Below are 16,837 nucleotides of genomic sequence, written 5' to 3' on the forward strand. Positions count from 1 at the left end.
TTACATCATACTTAACCATTTATGTGAATAAACAGCCAACACTGTAAACCAAGTGCAATTCCAAATGCATTTATAATGCATTTAACAACCGCAACAGGTCTGTCAATCACGTTGTTGTAACATTCAGCTGACAAAAACATCACAGCGCTATGGACTCTGTTCTGTGTTGCTTAACATGTAACTCTTGATCAACGGCCTAAATCATGAACACAAATACCCCTTTTCCACCGGGGCTGGTTCGGAGCCGGTGCCTGACTTAGCACCAGTTTTTTGGTTTTCCACTGCCCAAGCAGGGGCCAAACTGGTGCCAAACTGGTTCCAAACTGGTGCTAGGCAAGCACCGACTCCGAGCAGGGGCTAAACAGGAGCCAGAGAAAGAACCGATGACGCGGCCCAGCGCGTCATTGGTGGGCGGACTTACAGACTCAAACGGGAGCAGCGATCGCTACAAACGTAAAGCTAAACATACTCACCGTTCGTTCCGACCACGAATACGACGGGTAGCCGGCAATAATTGTGTTTTTCGCCTCTGGACCGCAATGCAGGCTTGCAAACACACGAGCAGTATTTGCATCGCTACGGTGGGTTGTCCATGTTTGTTGTTGTGATTCCAAGCGAGCGTCTCGCACACCCACGTGATCACGTTTTACGATGACGTAATGACGTGGCTCTAACTTGGCTCCGCTTGGCTGTTGGCCGGTGGAAAAGCAAACCGGTTCTTTGTTGGCACCAGTTAAGCACTGGCTCTAGCACCAGCTCCGAACTAGCACCAGGTGTTTTTTGGTGGAAAAGGGGCAAAAGTTCAAATAAATCTAATCTTCTCCACTCTAGTATCATCACATCGGCGTGTGCTAACAGGGCTAGCAAAAGGTGTGACGTGAGGCTGTCTGTTAGCTGTCTCCGCTGTTTTCTCCTTGTGCTTTAAGCGCATGTGGTTAAGCATGTATTAGCTAGCTAGTATTTCTGTGATATACAAGTTTAACGCCACATATCTTGCACTGCACGTTATGGTCGTCCTTTTTGTCAACATTTCCAGACATCACTCTTCCTGGTCGTGGCTGACATGGTGCATGTAGTGCCAAATGAGCTGTAGCCAAAACCAACACACTGCGCAGATGCGCGAATAGTAAGATGTTACTCGAATACTGATGTCAATGACAAGTACTCAATTACTCGCGTAATCGTACCCACCCCTGAGCACAGTCAGGTAATTTTACACAATCAAAACCATCTATTTCTGCTAGATGATTTCAAGATTAGGTTTGGCCTTCTTAGCACTACTGAAGAGAAAAGTAGAGTGCAGAGAGTAGAGAGAAATCGGTAACACATTTATGTGACCATGTCAACAATAAAATAAATAAATAGAAATATGCCAACCTTATCCTTTATTACATACATTTTATTACTGCACATATGCCTTGAATAGTAAAGTTGTTTTGAGTAATTATATATACTCAGCTTTATTCCATTACAAATTAAGGTAATATTACCTTAATCTACTCTGGTATTTTTAGTCAAATTATTGTGATAATTATCTTTGACATTGTTGCCCAGCTCTAAGAAAATGCCTCTAATGCGCATTCCTGTGACTCAAGCCCGTGTCCTCGACTGCCATCATCCCATTTGCTAACCTTTGACGAAGGCATTGCCTCTGACATCCTGTGACAGGCGTAGAGCAGTCCTCTTCAGTGCCCCACTGGGCACCAACTCCAGGAGGTCATGGATGTTCTCATTGTAGATCTCACAGAAAGAAACCCAAACTGAGAACTTAGTGTGCGATTCCACCTCGAGGCTGACATTGTCTTCTGCTACTACAGTGGTCCCCAGCATGGTAGAACCTGGAACATAGACAAATATTTGCTGGCATCATCCTGGGGAAAATACAGTAACTGTGCTTTATTCAACATATTTCTTGTCTTTTGTATTTGACTTTAGCAATATTCATCAAGCTAGCAAAACAATTGTTCTGAAAATACACAACATGGAACACAAGACTGGTGAAAGTAATAAACAACAAGTAAAAGGGTATAAGAAAAAAAGTACGGTTAAACAGACTGAACAGGTTGAACGAGAAATATTGACCTCCCCATACCATTTGTGCATGCAAATCATCTGAACTTAAAAACACAAAATAAATCATTAAAAAAAATAGACAATAAAGAAAAGATAAATTCATATCTTACCTTCCAAGATAGTCTTACTGGTGGAGCTCATCTGGATGGCACTGCTCTTCTCACTCTAAAAGGGCAGACATAAGACAGAAACATAACAAATCACACCAAAAAAAGCATTTTTGTTGGCTTCAGGCATGGAGCTACACACTGAGCGATCCCTTAAAAGGAGTTACACTACTTGTATCGTGCAAAAAAATCATCCAAAAAAAAAAAAAAAAAAAAAAAAAAAAAACTGGCTATGGACTCAGCCAATACCTGATAGCTGATATGGTAGTTCAATCGTGCAAATTAAATTAAGACACCCCCATATTCAATTACCTAAATTATACACAGGTTTATCAGAGCAGGTGTAAATGATTAGAACGTTATTACAGAGCATTTTGTGTTAAGATTGTTGAAGCTTAAGGCTGAATTATGCTTCTGCGTAAGAAGAGCCTACGGGGGTTGTGTGAAGCACGCATTTCCTACGCAGCGCGTGTGTCCAACATACCTCTGCGAAACACACTGAACAATTCTCCGCCCACCAATGCAGACCCTGTGACGTATGGTCGCTGCTCTTCTGTACGTCTTTGTAATGGCGAGAGGACGAGTCGTATAGGTGCGGCTACTTGTGCACCTCCTTGGCCAGGCGTTCTTCCGCGAGATCCAGCATTCTCCAAAGTTTTCAAACACAACCGACGAGTCGAGACATAACAGTTGTTTTAAAAATGGCGCTGCTGGCCGGCACAACAACAGGATGTGATGCCGGTTGCAACGAAATGCCGGAAATGATGTACTTCGGCGGACCAATCACAGCTCTTGTGGGGCTGTGTAGGGTCCGCGTAGTTACAATTTTTGGGAGGCGCGTGGCAAGGCTCTGCGGTGGTCGCACAATCTCCGTAAGCTTCGCACAACCCCCGTACGCTCTTCTTACACAGAACCATAATTCAGCCTTTATGAGTCTAGTAAGGGGTTTAAAAAGATCTCAAAAGAATTTGAAATCAGCCATTCCACTGTCCGGAAAATAATTTACAAGTGGAGAACATTTAAAACAACAGCCAACTTGACCAGGTCAGGCCTTCCAAGCAAGTTCACCCCAAGAGCAGACCCTAAGATGCTTAAAGAAGTCTAAAAAAATCCAAAAATATCATCACGGGACCTACAGCAAGCACTTGCTGCAGCTGATATGAAAGTGCATGCATCAACAATCAGAAAGAGACTCAAGTTTAATTTTCATGGGAGGTGTGCAAGGAGGAAACCTTTACTGTCCAAGAAAAACAAGAAGGCAAGACTAAAGTAATCCAAGGAACATACAGACAAAGGCCAGGACTTCTTGAACAATGTGCTTTGGATAGATGAGTCTAAAATTGAATTCTTTGAACCATCATTTCCAGGTCTTATCGTAAAAATCATGTAGCCTAGTAAAACAGTGGCAGGTAAATCCTAGGCTGGAAGTTTACTGTTGTCAAGGAGAAATGACTACGTTGTTTGTTGTGCCAAAATCAGCAGAAACTCAGGACTGAGAGTTTACCTCTTTCAGCTGTCTGAGAAGGCTTCTTTTACAAACTGCCTCCTCAGCTTGTTGCTCCTTTGTGAGCCTCACAAACTCTCGGCAACGATGGGGTTTGATACTCATCTGGGTGTAAACCCGCTCCTCTATGCTGCTGAAGATCACATTCAGAGACCTGGGTAGAATCCCTGCATCACCATCTGGACCTGAGGTTACAACATAACAGCACATTATTGTGAGCAGATTACTTCAGATTGGGCAACTTATACTATATACATTACACATCCATTACCAGCTACAAATGATTTATTGGACAGGTTTTTGAATGATCATTTCTCAAGCACATGTACACCTATCCATTTCATTTCACCAAAGCGAGGAAATGTTTTGGCAGATTGGACTACTGCCTTTGTGTCAAAACGCTCTTCCGTATCATTGCTTAAGGCATAATTCCAGCCATTTTTTACTTGTTTTTTACCCTTCATGATAATGAGTTATGATCGATCATATTATCATAATAATAATTTTTAATCATAAAAATAATTGCAGCAAGTCTAGCACTTTAAGCTAAGAGATTCTGGCAAACATTTACACTAGTGTCTGATAAGATTTCCTTATGTCACACAGCCAACATTTGCATGGTTGTAGTATACAAGACAGACTGGCCAGAGGTGCTCCAACAGAATGACTGACTGGAGTCTGGACTCCACACCAGGTCGCTCTCTCCCTCTATCTAAAAGGTCACAAGCCACCCTCTACTGTTGCAAAATGCCGCACTACCCTCCCTGCTGTGGGACTAAGGCATCAGGTGACACATCACTATCTTCTACAGGGGCCTCCTGGGGACTTGCTACATTGAAAACCTAATTACATCACTGGTCTCATATCATGATGATAATACAATATCAAAATACTGCCCAAGCAAAAGCATTATTATTATCCAACGTATAAGCTACACAGTAGGAATTAGTTTCATGGCAATGACACTTCCTAGACTAATTCCAATTTAAGCATGCAAATTATTTGTAGGACTTATGCATTGGAATCCCATTTTGCATCACTTATTGATGTGGTCTAGATTGAAACTGAAATTTTTTTGCTGTTAAAGCTTATTAGAAAACATATCTGAAGGAACATGAGGGGGGAAAAAAAGTCACATTTTCAAACATTTAGTATAAATACAATTAGGACACTTTTTCCTCTGAGGAAATAAAAACTATTCGGCAATTAGCAAGCTGCAATAATCAGATTAATTTTAAAAAATAAAATAAAATGTGCAGCCCTGCTTAAATGTACAACTGTGTGAAACAGACCTAAGAATGTGAAGGTTTTCCCAGCGTTGGTGACTCCATAAGTGAAGACCAGGGAGTTTCCTCCTTCAAGAACATCTCTGACAAGGCCCTTCACTGTCCCTTCAAACAGCTCTCTCTGTGTTGTGTCTGGACCATAGACCTATTGGGATGAGGGAAAAAAAAATGCGCATTTTGCTTTTGACTCATCGGCTCATCTGTATAACTGTACAAAAATAAAATATATAAACAGCTCAGTATTGCAGTATTATTTTTTGTAATACTACTACTGATTCTCAAGCCCCTTGTATTGTTATGTATCCTTTGTGCACCTCATTTTCCTACGATGTTATGACATGGAAATATTAGTGCACCTGCATTATGCTGATTCTGTTTTATTAAAATGGAGGGAGAATTTGGAAATAAAATGATTTGAGTTAATCTATCTCCACTGAATGTTGCTGAGGTGTTATGAGTCGCTACTGACACCAACCTGAGAGAACTGGAAACGCTGAACAGGCTGAGGAAGTGATTTGTCACTAAGCCTCACTGACAGTGATGAACTGGGGGGCTTGAGAAGAACCATATCAGGGTGCTCAATGGTGACACAGTCCTGTAACAAATGCAAACAAAACAGGAAACACAGATATTATGTATTACTTCGGACATTTTTTTGTCTAGCTAAATGTGCTTATCCAAGTATCCCATAAAACCTTTTATGTCAATGGCACTACCCTAATTAGAAGGAAACTAAGAACACAAGCAGAGCTTCTATCTTCAAGACTGCAAATGCTTGTAATAAATTCCTAATAAAAACAAAAATTAATTAAATCACTATCATGAAATACACCCAAACAAGAGCCACTCAACCAAACAGACAAGCACACAAACCATTACATAGCTATGTTCATTCAGGACACCCCACTACATTTACATCTCGATGTCAACATTTACACCTACCTGTGATTCACCATTATCACTCTCTGCTGAGGTGAAGGGTCGGATACGGAGGTAAACCTGAAGGTGCTCTGTCTCCTCAAAGGTGGAACTCTGCACACCACATTCAGATTAAATCAGCAAAAGCCACAGGACAGTGATTCATGTCATTCAGTCATTCATGTACAAAGAACTACTGAATTAGTCAGTGACAACATTTTCAAGTTTTAGCTGATGCTCTTATCTGGAGTAATTTGCTGTAAAACAGTAGAATGAATTTAAATTCCTACACTACCAACACTACATTAAGAAAGACAAAAGTCAAAACCACATTGCCAACACAATTAAATGGATTTTCTTTTAAAAAGATTTGCCTTATTCTTTTTTTTGTTTGTTTCGATTTTTTTCCAAGGGGCATTTATTATCTGCTAGATATATGGTGCCGACATTTTCTACTGCTTCAGGCTGTATACTCAGCTGTTGTTTTATGATTTAAAAAAAAAAATTCTCTCACACAAAATGCACTAGAAATAGTCATCTCCCACACATTGCCTATGGTGGCCAGTGGGTGACAGCAATCACATTGCATTCACTATTTTTTTTTTTTTTTTTTTTAAGTGAACAATACAATAATGTCTCTTCCAAAAGAACAGGAGCATTTTTGCCCACATAATTTAATGTTACAGGCATTTTGTGAACTTTCAAGGGTGTTGCACTGAGCCCTTGTTAATTTTAGAAGTTGCCCCCAGGGAAAAGAGATTCAAACTGAATGAAACAGTAAAGCATGTTTAAAGCTAGAACATGGAGTAGAGAAAAAAAAAAGCTCCTCGACAGAAGATCTTCCCAGGACAGAATTATCAGATGTCCCAGCAGCCACATTAAGTATTAAACATGAATAAGGTTTGGAGTGTTTAATCATATTGTTTGTAGGCAGTGTGCTCTGTAACACTAACAACACAAAGACAATCTGCTCCAGTGACAATGAATTGGACTGATTTTGCAGCTTAGTAGTGCCTTGCATCCCAAAGTTTAGAGAAGAAATCTACTTTTGCAACTAAGATATAGTCACCCATATAATTCCAAAAATGTAGAATATTTCACATAGCATACCTCTCCCAAAGAGAGCAAACTATGAACTCTTTGATTACTGCCCAGTTGCATTAATACTGATTGTCATGAAATCACACAAAATAATTTTGGCACAACAGCTGATCAAATTAGTAGGTTGCAAACTCAGTCCTTACTAATTTATATAAGAGGAGCCACAGTATAGAAGACATACTTGTTACAACTAAGTCTTTGATAATAAAATATTTGAATAAAACTAAATCTGCAGCCAGGGCACTCTTTGGACTTTACATCTGCATTTAACACAGTTCAGACAGAGGCCCTGTTGGAAAAGATCATGAAAAGGAGGTTAATCCATATTTGATACAGTGTTACTATACCTTTCTCACAGCACAGTTTGTTTAAGTCAATCAAATACAGTCAATGTCCATTGTAACTAACTCAGGGTCACCACAGGGGTGTGTTAGCACACCGTTTTTGTTTACACTTTAAACAGATGACTGCAAAACATTTGCAATACATAATTATCCACATGGGTACATACTGAAGTACTGTGACTACAGTGTTTCTGTCCTTGAGTACGTTTACATGCACACCATCTTCTGGTATTATTCGGAATAATGACAATATTCCAGTTGCACATGTGTCATGTAAACACGCACCGAACCCGATTAAGGTCATATTCCGGTTGGAGAGAATTGCGAATAAGACCCCTGGCATATGCCTGTTCCAACCAGAATATTGAGGCATGTAAACACCTTAGTCGGAAAATGCCCCGAAACGGAATATTCAGTCACGACTCCGCATGTTCGATGCTCAAGGAATTCTGGGGCATCTTTGTTGCTATGGTTACTGCAAGCGGGGAAAACCACAGACATAAACGTATATTACGTCTATGGGGAAAACGACATGGCTTACACTACAGCATGGCGAAAAGCAGCAAGAGCCAGGAGTCTGCAGACTTCCTTCAGCTAATGAATGACTTAAATATCATGGAGTATATTGATGGGAGAAAACACAGAAATAGCGTCAGAAGAAGACTTCTTTGTCTGTATTTCCGGCAGACCAGACACCTATACGCGTACTGCTGCCCCCCTCGGCCGAGTGTCGCATTACGTAAAAGAGTGGAATACGCCGAAACACAGGAACATGCCAAGGAATATTCCAGTTGCCGCAGCGCCGTTACCTTAACCAGAATATGACCCAAACCGGAATATGGTATGCATGTAAACATAGTCCTTGTTATATTAGAATGATTATTCTAGCAAGCAACAGCACTGTACAGATGGAGTGGAAGGGGAGGACTGTGAACAAAGCCCTTATATTAACACAAGGAAATTACAGGAAGCAATTTTTGGTCTTCCAGCGAAGTTTCACTCTGTCTAATGCTGAGACTAAAAAAGTTGCCTCCTATAAATCCTTGGGAAGTAATGTGGAGACTAGCTTATATTCTTCACTGTCTCTATATAACTGTTCTAACACCTGTTGGTATGCACATTTATTTTCTGCCTTTGCACTTCTATGACCATGTTGTGATTGCATTGTCACTTTGTATAAAGCATATATGTATGAAATGTGCTATAAAGCTTGACTTTGATCTGCTTTGTTTTGGAATAGGCATGTAGATGATCATATCTGCAGTAAAGTTCAATGTATCTATTAGAAGATTGAGATCATTTGGTGCAGACAGATTTTACTACAATTTTTACCATTCAGTAATACTGAGTATTATGCAATATGCATACTGCATGGTACAGCTGGCTTTTGTGTTCAGCTGAGGTCTAACGTCCAGATTATTGGCATATATTTTGAATGATTGGTCAAGCTCTTGATGGAGGATTTTAAACTGCACATAGAAAAAGATTGTTGACTCTGGCTGCTAATGTTACAACTGATCCATCCTATGTCTTATCAGAATCAGCAACAGAAATACTTACCCAATAATTACCCAATTTCCAAAGGGAAACTGTGTAATTATTTGAGGAATACAAATAGTCTTTCAACAACTCCTTTGTCCAACATTGAATAAAAATGCTAAATAAGAAAAAACTGGATGACTAGCTGGGAGGAGAAGGAGGATGGCGTACTGGTGACAGACTAAAGTGCAATATTTGTATAGTTGTTTATTAGCATATCAGTACATGTTAATGTTGTTGTTGTATGTGCATCCTGCCTGTCTGTGAACAGTGTGTCTCTGGAAACAAGACAAATTTCACTTTCTTCTGACAGTAAATCTAATCTAATTTAAAATAAGCTAAGCTAGAGGGCTGTCAGTTGAATCAGCCTGACTGGAAAACAATTGATCCTCTGGAATTGGTTCAGTGGCAAACAGACCACAGCTGTGTGAGAAGTTCCCTGTTGTCAATGTGCAAAAATGAATGACTGTAAAGTAAGGTGGTGAAGAAACTATTTTTAATGCAAGTGAATGGATACATCCAAAAAAAAGCTGCAGGTTACTGCAGTGATGTCCTGCAGAAAATGTGCCTAACTTACAGTGAAGTCACCTCAGGTAGTAGGGCTGAACAATTAGTCGAACGATTACCTAAGTGCAAAATCCAAATCACAAGAGCTGTAATTTTTTGATAAAGGTAAAATGTGTGTCAAAGACTCAAAACATTGTTGTAAATAAATTATGCTACTATGGCTTACAAGTTGTATTTTTTATATCATGACTCATATCACAATGGCAATATCTGGTAATCGATCACAATATATTTTTTTACCAAATCTTTCAGCCATACCAGGTAGTGCCACTGAGTATGTGAACTGTCTGCATACAAGCAATTGAGAACACACATTTGTCTTATGATGAAAAGACATGAGAACAGGCTGGAAGAGTGACTGTCCAAAAGCACGCAAGTTGAATACACTGCAAAATGAAACAAGGTAATTTCAGACTGTCAAGTGAATGTGAATCATTTGGGTCAAAAAACTAACGCAATTCAGTCAACAACTTTGTCAGGTTGAAGATCTAACTGCAACAAAAACTACAACACCAACAACTAAATGCTCATAACTGTATACTTCAACAAATTCCCTGACCACTGAACAGCATTTGCCAGTATACCATTCCTGTAAACTAACATTGCACAACATTTCGTCATTTTTAGATTGATCAATCAAAAATTCACAACACCAATCAAGTCCTTCTAAAACTCCTAACAGTGTCTGGTGAATTTAAGGACTAGCCATTGTCGCCAAGGCACACGTGTTGCTTTATTTAATTATTTTTTGACAAGTTTGATTTTGGGGTTTCAACATTAAAATTAGACAGCTACACACCTGTGAGTCTGGTAAGGCGCTGAACTCTGAGGAGAGGTTTCTCTTCACATCATCTACATCTACAGGTTCCGGTCGTTCAAGCCTGCTGTTGAAGCACGATTCCATCATCCTGTGACAAATCAACAAGAAGAGGTGGGGTCACACTGAATAACAACAAGGAAGGCAAAGTTCCAGTGAACTCAGTTAATTACATAAGTTAAATACACTAACTTCACCACACCATCCAACCATACAAACATTTTATATCAGTTGCGGTCAGTTTGACTCCAGTAATTTAAACTTCTAGAAAATGACTGCATTAAAAATTGTGACCCAAGTTTATGAGTCAGGTACGTAATGTGTCTTGTTGACTACCCAAAAAGCCATTTAAGTAAAACATAACTTTCCCCTCTCACTCCCCCCATACAAGTCCTTGTGGGAATCAGTCAACCAATAGTGCAAGCCAACATAATAACGATAGATAGGAAAAGGCTGATAGCTGATTTATTGGCCAATATAAAGCCCCCCTCCCCCACCCACCCACCCAACAAAAACAATAATAATTATAATAATAATAAATGTAAAATAACAATTATTATTATTAATATTATTATTGTTGTTGTTGTTGTTGTTGTTATCATTATTGTTATCATTGTTGTTGTAATAATAAAAATCTGGATCACAAAGCATCAAATTCAAAATAATTTATAAATAAATCTGGAACTGAAAATAAAACCATAAAATAAATCTAATATGTAAAATAACTCAATGGGTGGGAGCTTTTTTGTTTGTTTTTGGAGCAATTTTCCTCTCTCAAATTCACTAACTCCAGTTGAGAAGCCTGATATTGTAATGGGGGAAACAGAATTTATCTACAGTGTTGAGCTGTACAGTTGGAATAACTTCATCATATTACTTTGGATTTTTGCAGAATTAAATTAATTACTGTAAAAGACTTTCAATATCATTGACACCACTTAATTATTTTATCCATGTTTAGTCATGTGAAATATTTAAGTTACTCATTCATGTCTCCGTTGCCTAAGGACAAGGTAATTTTTGCGTAGAGTTTGTGTTAGTCATTTTAGTGTCTACTTGTCAGACATCAGCCGCTATCCAGATAGTTTGTGAAACATCCTACAGGTCAACCTCCACTCCACGATGTCATATCAACTATGACTGGTTGTCACAGGACTACAAGTGTGATTATGTTTAATTGAGAGTTTTTTAAAGATTATAAATGACATGTTATAGTGCCTCAGTGTCATCCAAAACAAATAAAACAAATGTGTGTAAAATGCTGATATTTCATAGGCTAGATGTTTTACACACCTAAAAACAGCCTGGAGTCAATTTAACCCCAGTAATTTAAACACAGATGCATACATTTTGTATCCATCTGTGTATGTAGCTCAGTGTGCAGGACCTTGAAAGCATACTATAATATTTATTATTCGTTTACCCAATTGTCCCCATTTAATTAAGGAAAGTCATTAAACATGAAGCAAAAAATGTTAATGTGTATTTACAGGCGTTAAACGCTGAATGGGGTCAAAGTGGCCCCACAGATAATAGGAGGGTTAAGTGTTTGAAGCTAAGCAGACTAAGCAGGCATGTTCTAACGCCTTTTATATGGAGAGAGCTACACGCCAAACGCTACTGACAAGCTAGTATTGCCTTGGCTATTGGTAAAACTTATACACCTTGCATAGCATGATTTAGGAGCTGGTAAATTCAGCTGATAATTTGCCTGGCTAAGCTGGCATCAAGCCGCTTGGCTAACAACAACGTTATTCCTCCATGGCTGAAACAATGTTTTGGCAGAATGACAAGCGGCCAAATTCGGTACGTTGCTAAATTAAGCGCAGGTTAGCTCAGTGTACAGCATGTATACCAAGTAAAAGCTAGGTATTTATAAGCTACCGTGCCTCTTTGCGGATTAGGAAAACTGCGCAAGTCTTTTGTGTTAAGTCTCTACAGAAACTAGACCGGATAGGAAACTTTTCGTGCTAACTCAGCTAGCCTAAAAAGATCTGCTGACGGGACAACCGCACCTGTCAACTGATTTCACCGAGCACCGAGAGAAAATGTCCGTTCACTTCGCCGATAAAAGCTCAGTTTAACGAAGCTGTTGCAGTTGAGCCACTATTTAACAAGAAAACAGACTTACATGAGAGGTACGTAAGTGACATTAGGCTGAGCCAGAAGGGAACTCCTTTGTGTATGTCAAATACAGCACAGCCGCGGTCTTATTTTGAATCAGACCAATCGGATTCAAACCGGAAGTGCTTCTGTTTTTTTTTTAAACGGTGCTTTCAAGTGTTCATTACAACTTCTGATTTTTGATTTTCCAAATCACAAATTGAAGGCGCTTGTCGTCGGCAGTGACAACACAAAGGACTATCGTCGTTAGTGACAAGTTGACTGACATATTTTCGTAGCTTAATCGGTAAAGAGAAAATTATTAATCACATAGTGGTTATTAGGTTCCCAGTTACTAGGTTCACAATTTAATGTTCTCCATGTATAAAGGAATATGGATATATTTCATTTCCAAAATTGTAACAATATAAAGGATGAATTAATTAAACAGGTGAGCTGCTGGTTATTTGAAAAAAGAAAAGGAAAAAAATACATATGACAAAATAAGCGCCAGTGAAAATACACACTGCCAGCGCTACAGTCATGACATTAATATTTACCACATCACATGAAGGTAGCGTTCGGGTTTCTTCTTCTTTGTGGTTTTAAAGAGAGGCTGACATCTGAGCTTAAATAAGAAGAGCGCCCCTGTTGTCCAACAGTCGTGTCACTTCATGTACCAAATACACCCACAAAAAACGTATTTTCATGATCACTGTTAAATCTGTATGTTCATTCATTTATTTATTCATTTATTCATTCATTCACTCATTAATTTATGTATGTATTTATTTATTTGTTTACTGGCAGTTGGGAGAACCTGAGATTCTTAAATGACAGTAAATAATCTCCAGAAAAGTATGAAGTGAGGAAAACTCCCTGTTGTAAAGACTAGCCAAACCTGTAACATTAAATTAAATTAAATTAAATTAAATTAAAATTAAAATTAAAATTAACCTCCAACACCAACATAATGGTAAATAAGATTTTTTTTTTCATATCACTTCTGTGTAAAAAAAAAAAAAAAAAAAAAAAAAAATCCAAATGACAAACTGACAGTACCGGTAAATGTAAAAGTTATGATTTTTTATTGCTGAGGAGCCTGTTATTTGAGAGTGGAGGCTTCACTCCTCACTGGAAACACAGCAGGAGCATTTCAACGTCCTCCAAATTCTATGGAAGAAGGCTCGCACACCGTTCTTCTTTTTCTTGATGCCATCTGGGGAGTTACAGAGTGCTGTGTATTACATCATGTTAACATTATGAATGTCAATTAAAATTTTATTCATAATTCAAAAAGATCAACAACTCACTGTCACTCTCTGCAGGCTCCGTCCCACAAACCTCAGGAGTCTGAGACAAAAAATAACACAGAGTATAAATATAACATAATAGAAGCACCAACAAAATATATTTCAGTGTTTTTAGGTTCATTCTTGCCTCATCACCATGGCAGCCTGAGATCTTTGTGATGAGGTTTTCCTCCTTCACAGCATCCTGAGTGAAGAGCCAACGGAAAAACACACAGTTGCTTTATAAACTGACTTTTCATTTACACACACCACACATCTTTTTTTTCCCTTTAGATTTGGTTTGTCCTCTACCTCACAGACGATGTGGGAAATCACATCACAGTCTGAATCCTGACGCAGGGACACTCCCTTCCCAGAATCCTTTGCTGTGTTCTGCTGAAGGTCGTGCAGCTTGTCCACAACCGTCTCCATCCTGAGAGAGGACATATTCTCAGACTGTGGAGACAAACAGTTTTAATCAAATGAAACTCTGTAAAAAGGTTGTTGTTGCTTCCAAACAGCCACATGCTGTGAGGCCATGTGGAGACAGCTGGGATTACCACAATGTCCTGGTGGTCAGTGATGTGTGGAGACACCTCTTCCAGCCCCTCAGAGGTGCTGAGCTCAGAGTGAGGCTTGCCGGACGCAGCAGTCTGGACTCTGCAGTCCATCTGCTGGTCGGCAGAGACCACAGCCTCCCTGGCGGTGAAGAAGCTGTCGTCGAAGCCCACCAGCTTGAAGGAGCGCAGCTGCACGAAGAAGTTGTTGTGGACCAGAGCCACGACCTCCTGGGCCACGGATGCAGACATACATCCCAGTAAATCAGATGGGAAGTGGCAGAAGTCAAACAGGCTGGGAGCTACTGTGCTGGCCAGCAGGTTGCTGATTTCAGCAGCAGCAGCTTCAGCTCTGTTTCCCCCGGCAGTGGCCGTGGTGAGACACTGAGCTCGGGAGAGCTGCTCAGAAACCTCTGGTTCCTCCAGGAGGGAATCCAGAGCGGCTCTCACCACCTGGGCTACCAGGCTGCCAACACACCGCTGAAGCATCTCCAGCAGCGAGGGGAAGCCACAGTTTCTGTCCAAAAATGGAGCAGCTCTCAGAAAACTGTCCAAGAGGGACAGGAGGATGGCCTCCACATTTTCCTCTGCTGCTGGATGGACGGCTGAAAGCAGCATCTGAAGGCCCTCCAGTGTGATCTTCATGTGAACGGGAGAGAAAGAGAGGTTCAGTGAAGCTGAGTGACTGCTACATTATAGTTGGTACAACAGTAATATATGAATATTGTCTAAACTTTCAAAACTTTATAATAATGTTCCTTAACAAATTACTAATAAGGCATTAATAAATATTTAAAAGATGATCACGCCTACACTTATGAATGTTTGTAAAGTAGATACAAATACACTACTCACAAAAAGTTAGGGATATTTGGCTTTTGGGTCAAATTTATGGAAAATATAAAAAGTTCACGCTACAGTGATATTATATCATGAAAGTAGGGCATTTAAGTAGAAGCATACACTGGTGATTTCCTCATCTCAAACAATTTCTTGAAACAAAAGCCAACAACAGTGGTGGGTATACCACAACAAAAAATGTCAGTGTCAATAACTTGTCATGTGCCCTTGAGCATCAATTACAGCTTGACAACGACGTCTCATGCTGTTCACAAGTCGACTTATTGTCTGCTGAGGCATGGCATCCCACTCTTCTTGAAAGGTGGCCCTCAGGACATTGAGGTTCTGGGGTACAGAGCTCCGAGCCTCTACACGGCGACTCAGCTGATCCCATAGGTTTTCTATGGGATGCAGGTCTGAGAAAGTGCAGGCCACTCCATCTGAGGTAACCCAGTCTCCAGCAGCCGTTCCCTAATGATACGACCTCGATGAGCTGGAGCATCAAACGCCTGATATGAATTTTGCCGTTAAACTCCTTGTTAGAGAACAGCAACTTGTGCAAAAAGTACTGAAACACTGAACAGTTGGGCATGTGCATTCAAAAGTTTACAGGAGGTCACATTAAGTTCACCTGTAAAGGTTATAATGCATTTTAGGTTCATCCTGAAATTTCACCCGAAAGCCGAATATCCCTAACTTTTTGTGAGTAGTGTATATTCATAAATGTATATAAATTACTAAACAGTGATTATTGCTTTATTTATGAATGCATGTGAACATGAAAGAAAATTGACTGAAACAGCTGTACATATGTTTGTTACGTGTATCTCTGACTCTAACCCTTCACCTAACCCTGAATTACTTGTAAATAGTCACATAGATTTATAACCATTTTTATAACTACTTTATAAATGTAGCCATGATGCTCAGTTAAATGTTTTTGAGCATCTTTTGACTCATTTGTAAAGGAACATTATTATAAAGTGTCACTCTGGATTTGGGTTTCACCTTCCTGCCAAACTGCAGTGAAAGCTGATGTTCTCTCTGCAGCTCTTCCTGCAGCTCTTGCTCCATGTGAGTGAGGCAGTGGCGCCTCGCTGCAGTCCAGGCCTGTGCACATCGCAGGAGTGTTAGTCTCAACATGAACTTCATGGAGCTGATACTAAATAAATATGGCCTGAATGCTCCATGTTCTGTTTACCAGCTCAGCTAGAAGAAGGTCTCTCACCTTGGCCCTCTCTGCGATTTCCCAGAACCTGTAAAGATATGAAGGATTTTGTTATCCATCTTTTCAAAATGTTGTTCGTTTGTCTCAAGTGTAATATGGAAAGTGATGGAACAAGTTTGACTCACTCGTCCAGGAAGCATCGTCCTGCCATTAACCAGGACTTCATGTCCCCAATGGAGATGTGTGCAGGAACCTTATCCTGCACTGTATGTGGCCGACTTTTAGATCATGGCTTAAGGTCCTACAAGGCTATCAAGAAGCCCCTGATCAATGAGAGACAGAGGCTAGCCCAGTGTCATTGGGCCCAGGCACATAAGAACTGGACAGCCAGGAATTGGAAGAAGATTCTGTGGTCAGAAGAATTTGTCAAGAATTTAGTTTTGTTAGTTTTTTTTGTAAACAATAAACCAAAAAATATAATTTGTAATGTGTAAACTCCAACGAATGACTTTCATGGATACAGATTACACTTACATGGACTGTTGCCATAACTGGCAGTAAGGTTTTGAGTATATTGTTTTGCTTGTGCAATGAAATGAAATGTGGAAAAAGAATTTAGTT

At 39.7% G+C, this 16,837-nt stretch overlaps 1 protein-coding gene across 1 annotated transcript in view; it reads right to left on the reverse strand.

Moving 5' to 3' along the window:
* kif20ba (kinesin family member 20Ba) overlaps positions 1 to 12,491 on the reverse strand; it is a 91,030-nt gene extending 78,539 nt beyond the window's left edge. Inside the window, exons 1-8 of the mRNA XM_030071056.1 lie at positions 12,388 to 12,491; positions 10,239 to 10,347; positions 5,913 to 6,002; positions 5,446 to 5,565; positions 4,977 to 5,115; positions 3,685 to 3,869; positions 2,184 to 2,238; positions 1,632 to 1,838 (exon numbers count right to left, since the gene is read on the reverse strand). Coding sequence (XP_029926916.1) covers positions 1,632 to 1,838; positions 2,184 to 2,238; positions 3,685 to 3,869; positions 4,977 to 5,115; positions 5,446 to 5,565; positions 5,913 to 6,002; positions 10,239 to 10,347; positions 12,388 to 12,389 — 907 coding nt within the window. The 5' untranslated portion in view covers positions 12,390 to 12,491. The remainder of the gene's footprint in view (positions 1 to 1,631; positions 1,839 to 2,183; positions 2,239 to 3,684; positions 3,870 to 4,976; positions 5,116 to 5,445; positions 5,566 to 5,912; positions 6,003 to 10,238; positions 10,348 to 12,387) is intronic.
* Between the last annotated feature and the right edge of the window lie 4,346 nt (positions 12,492 to 16,837).

The sequence above is a fragment of the Myripristis murdjan genome, chromosome 15 (assembly GCF_902150065.1).
Source record: "Myripristis murdjan chromosome 15, fMyrMur1.1, whole genome shotgun sequence".
In the NCBI taxonomy this organism is placed as follows: domain Eukaryota; kingdom Metazoa; phylum Chordata; class Actinopteri; order Holocentriformes; family Holocentridae; genus Myripristis; species Myripristis murdjan.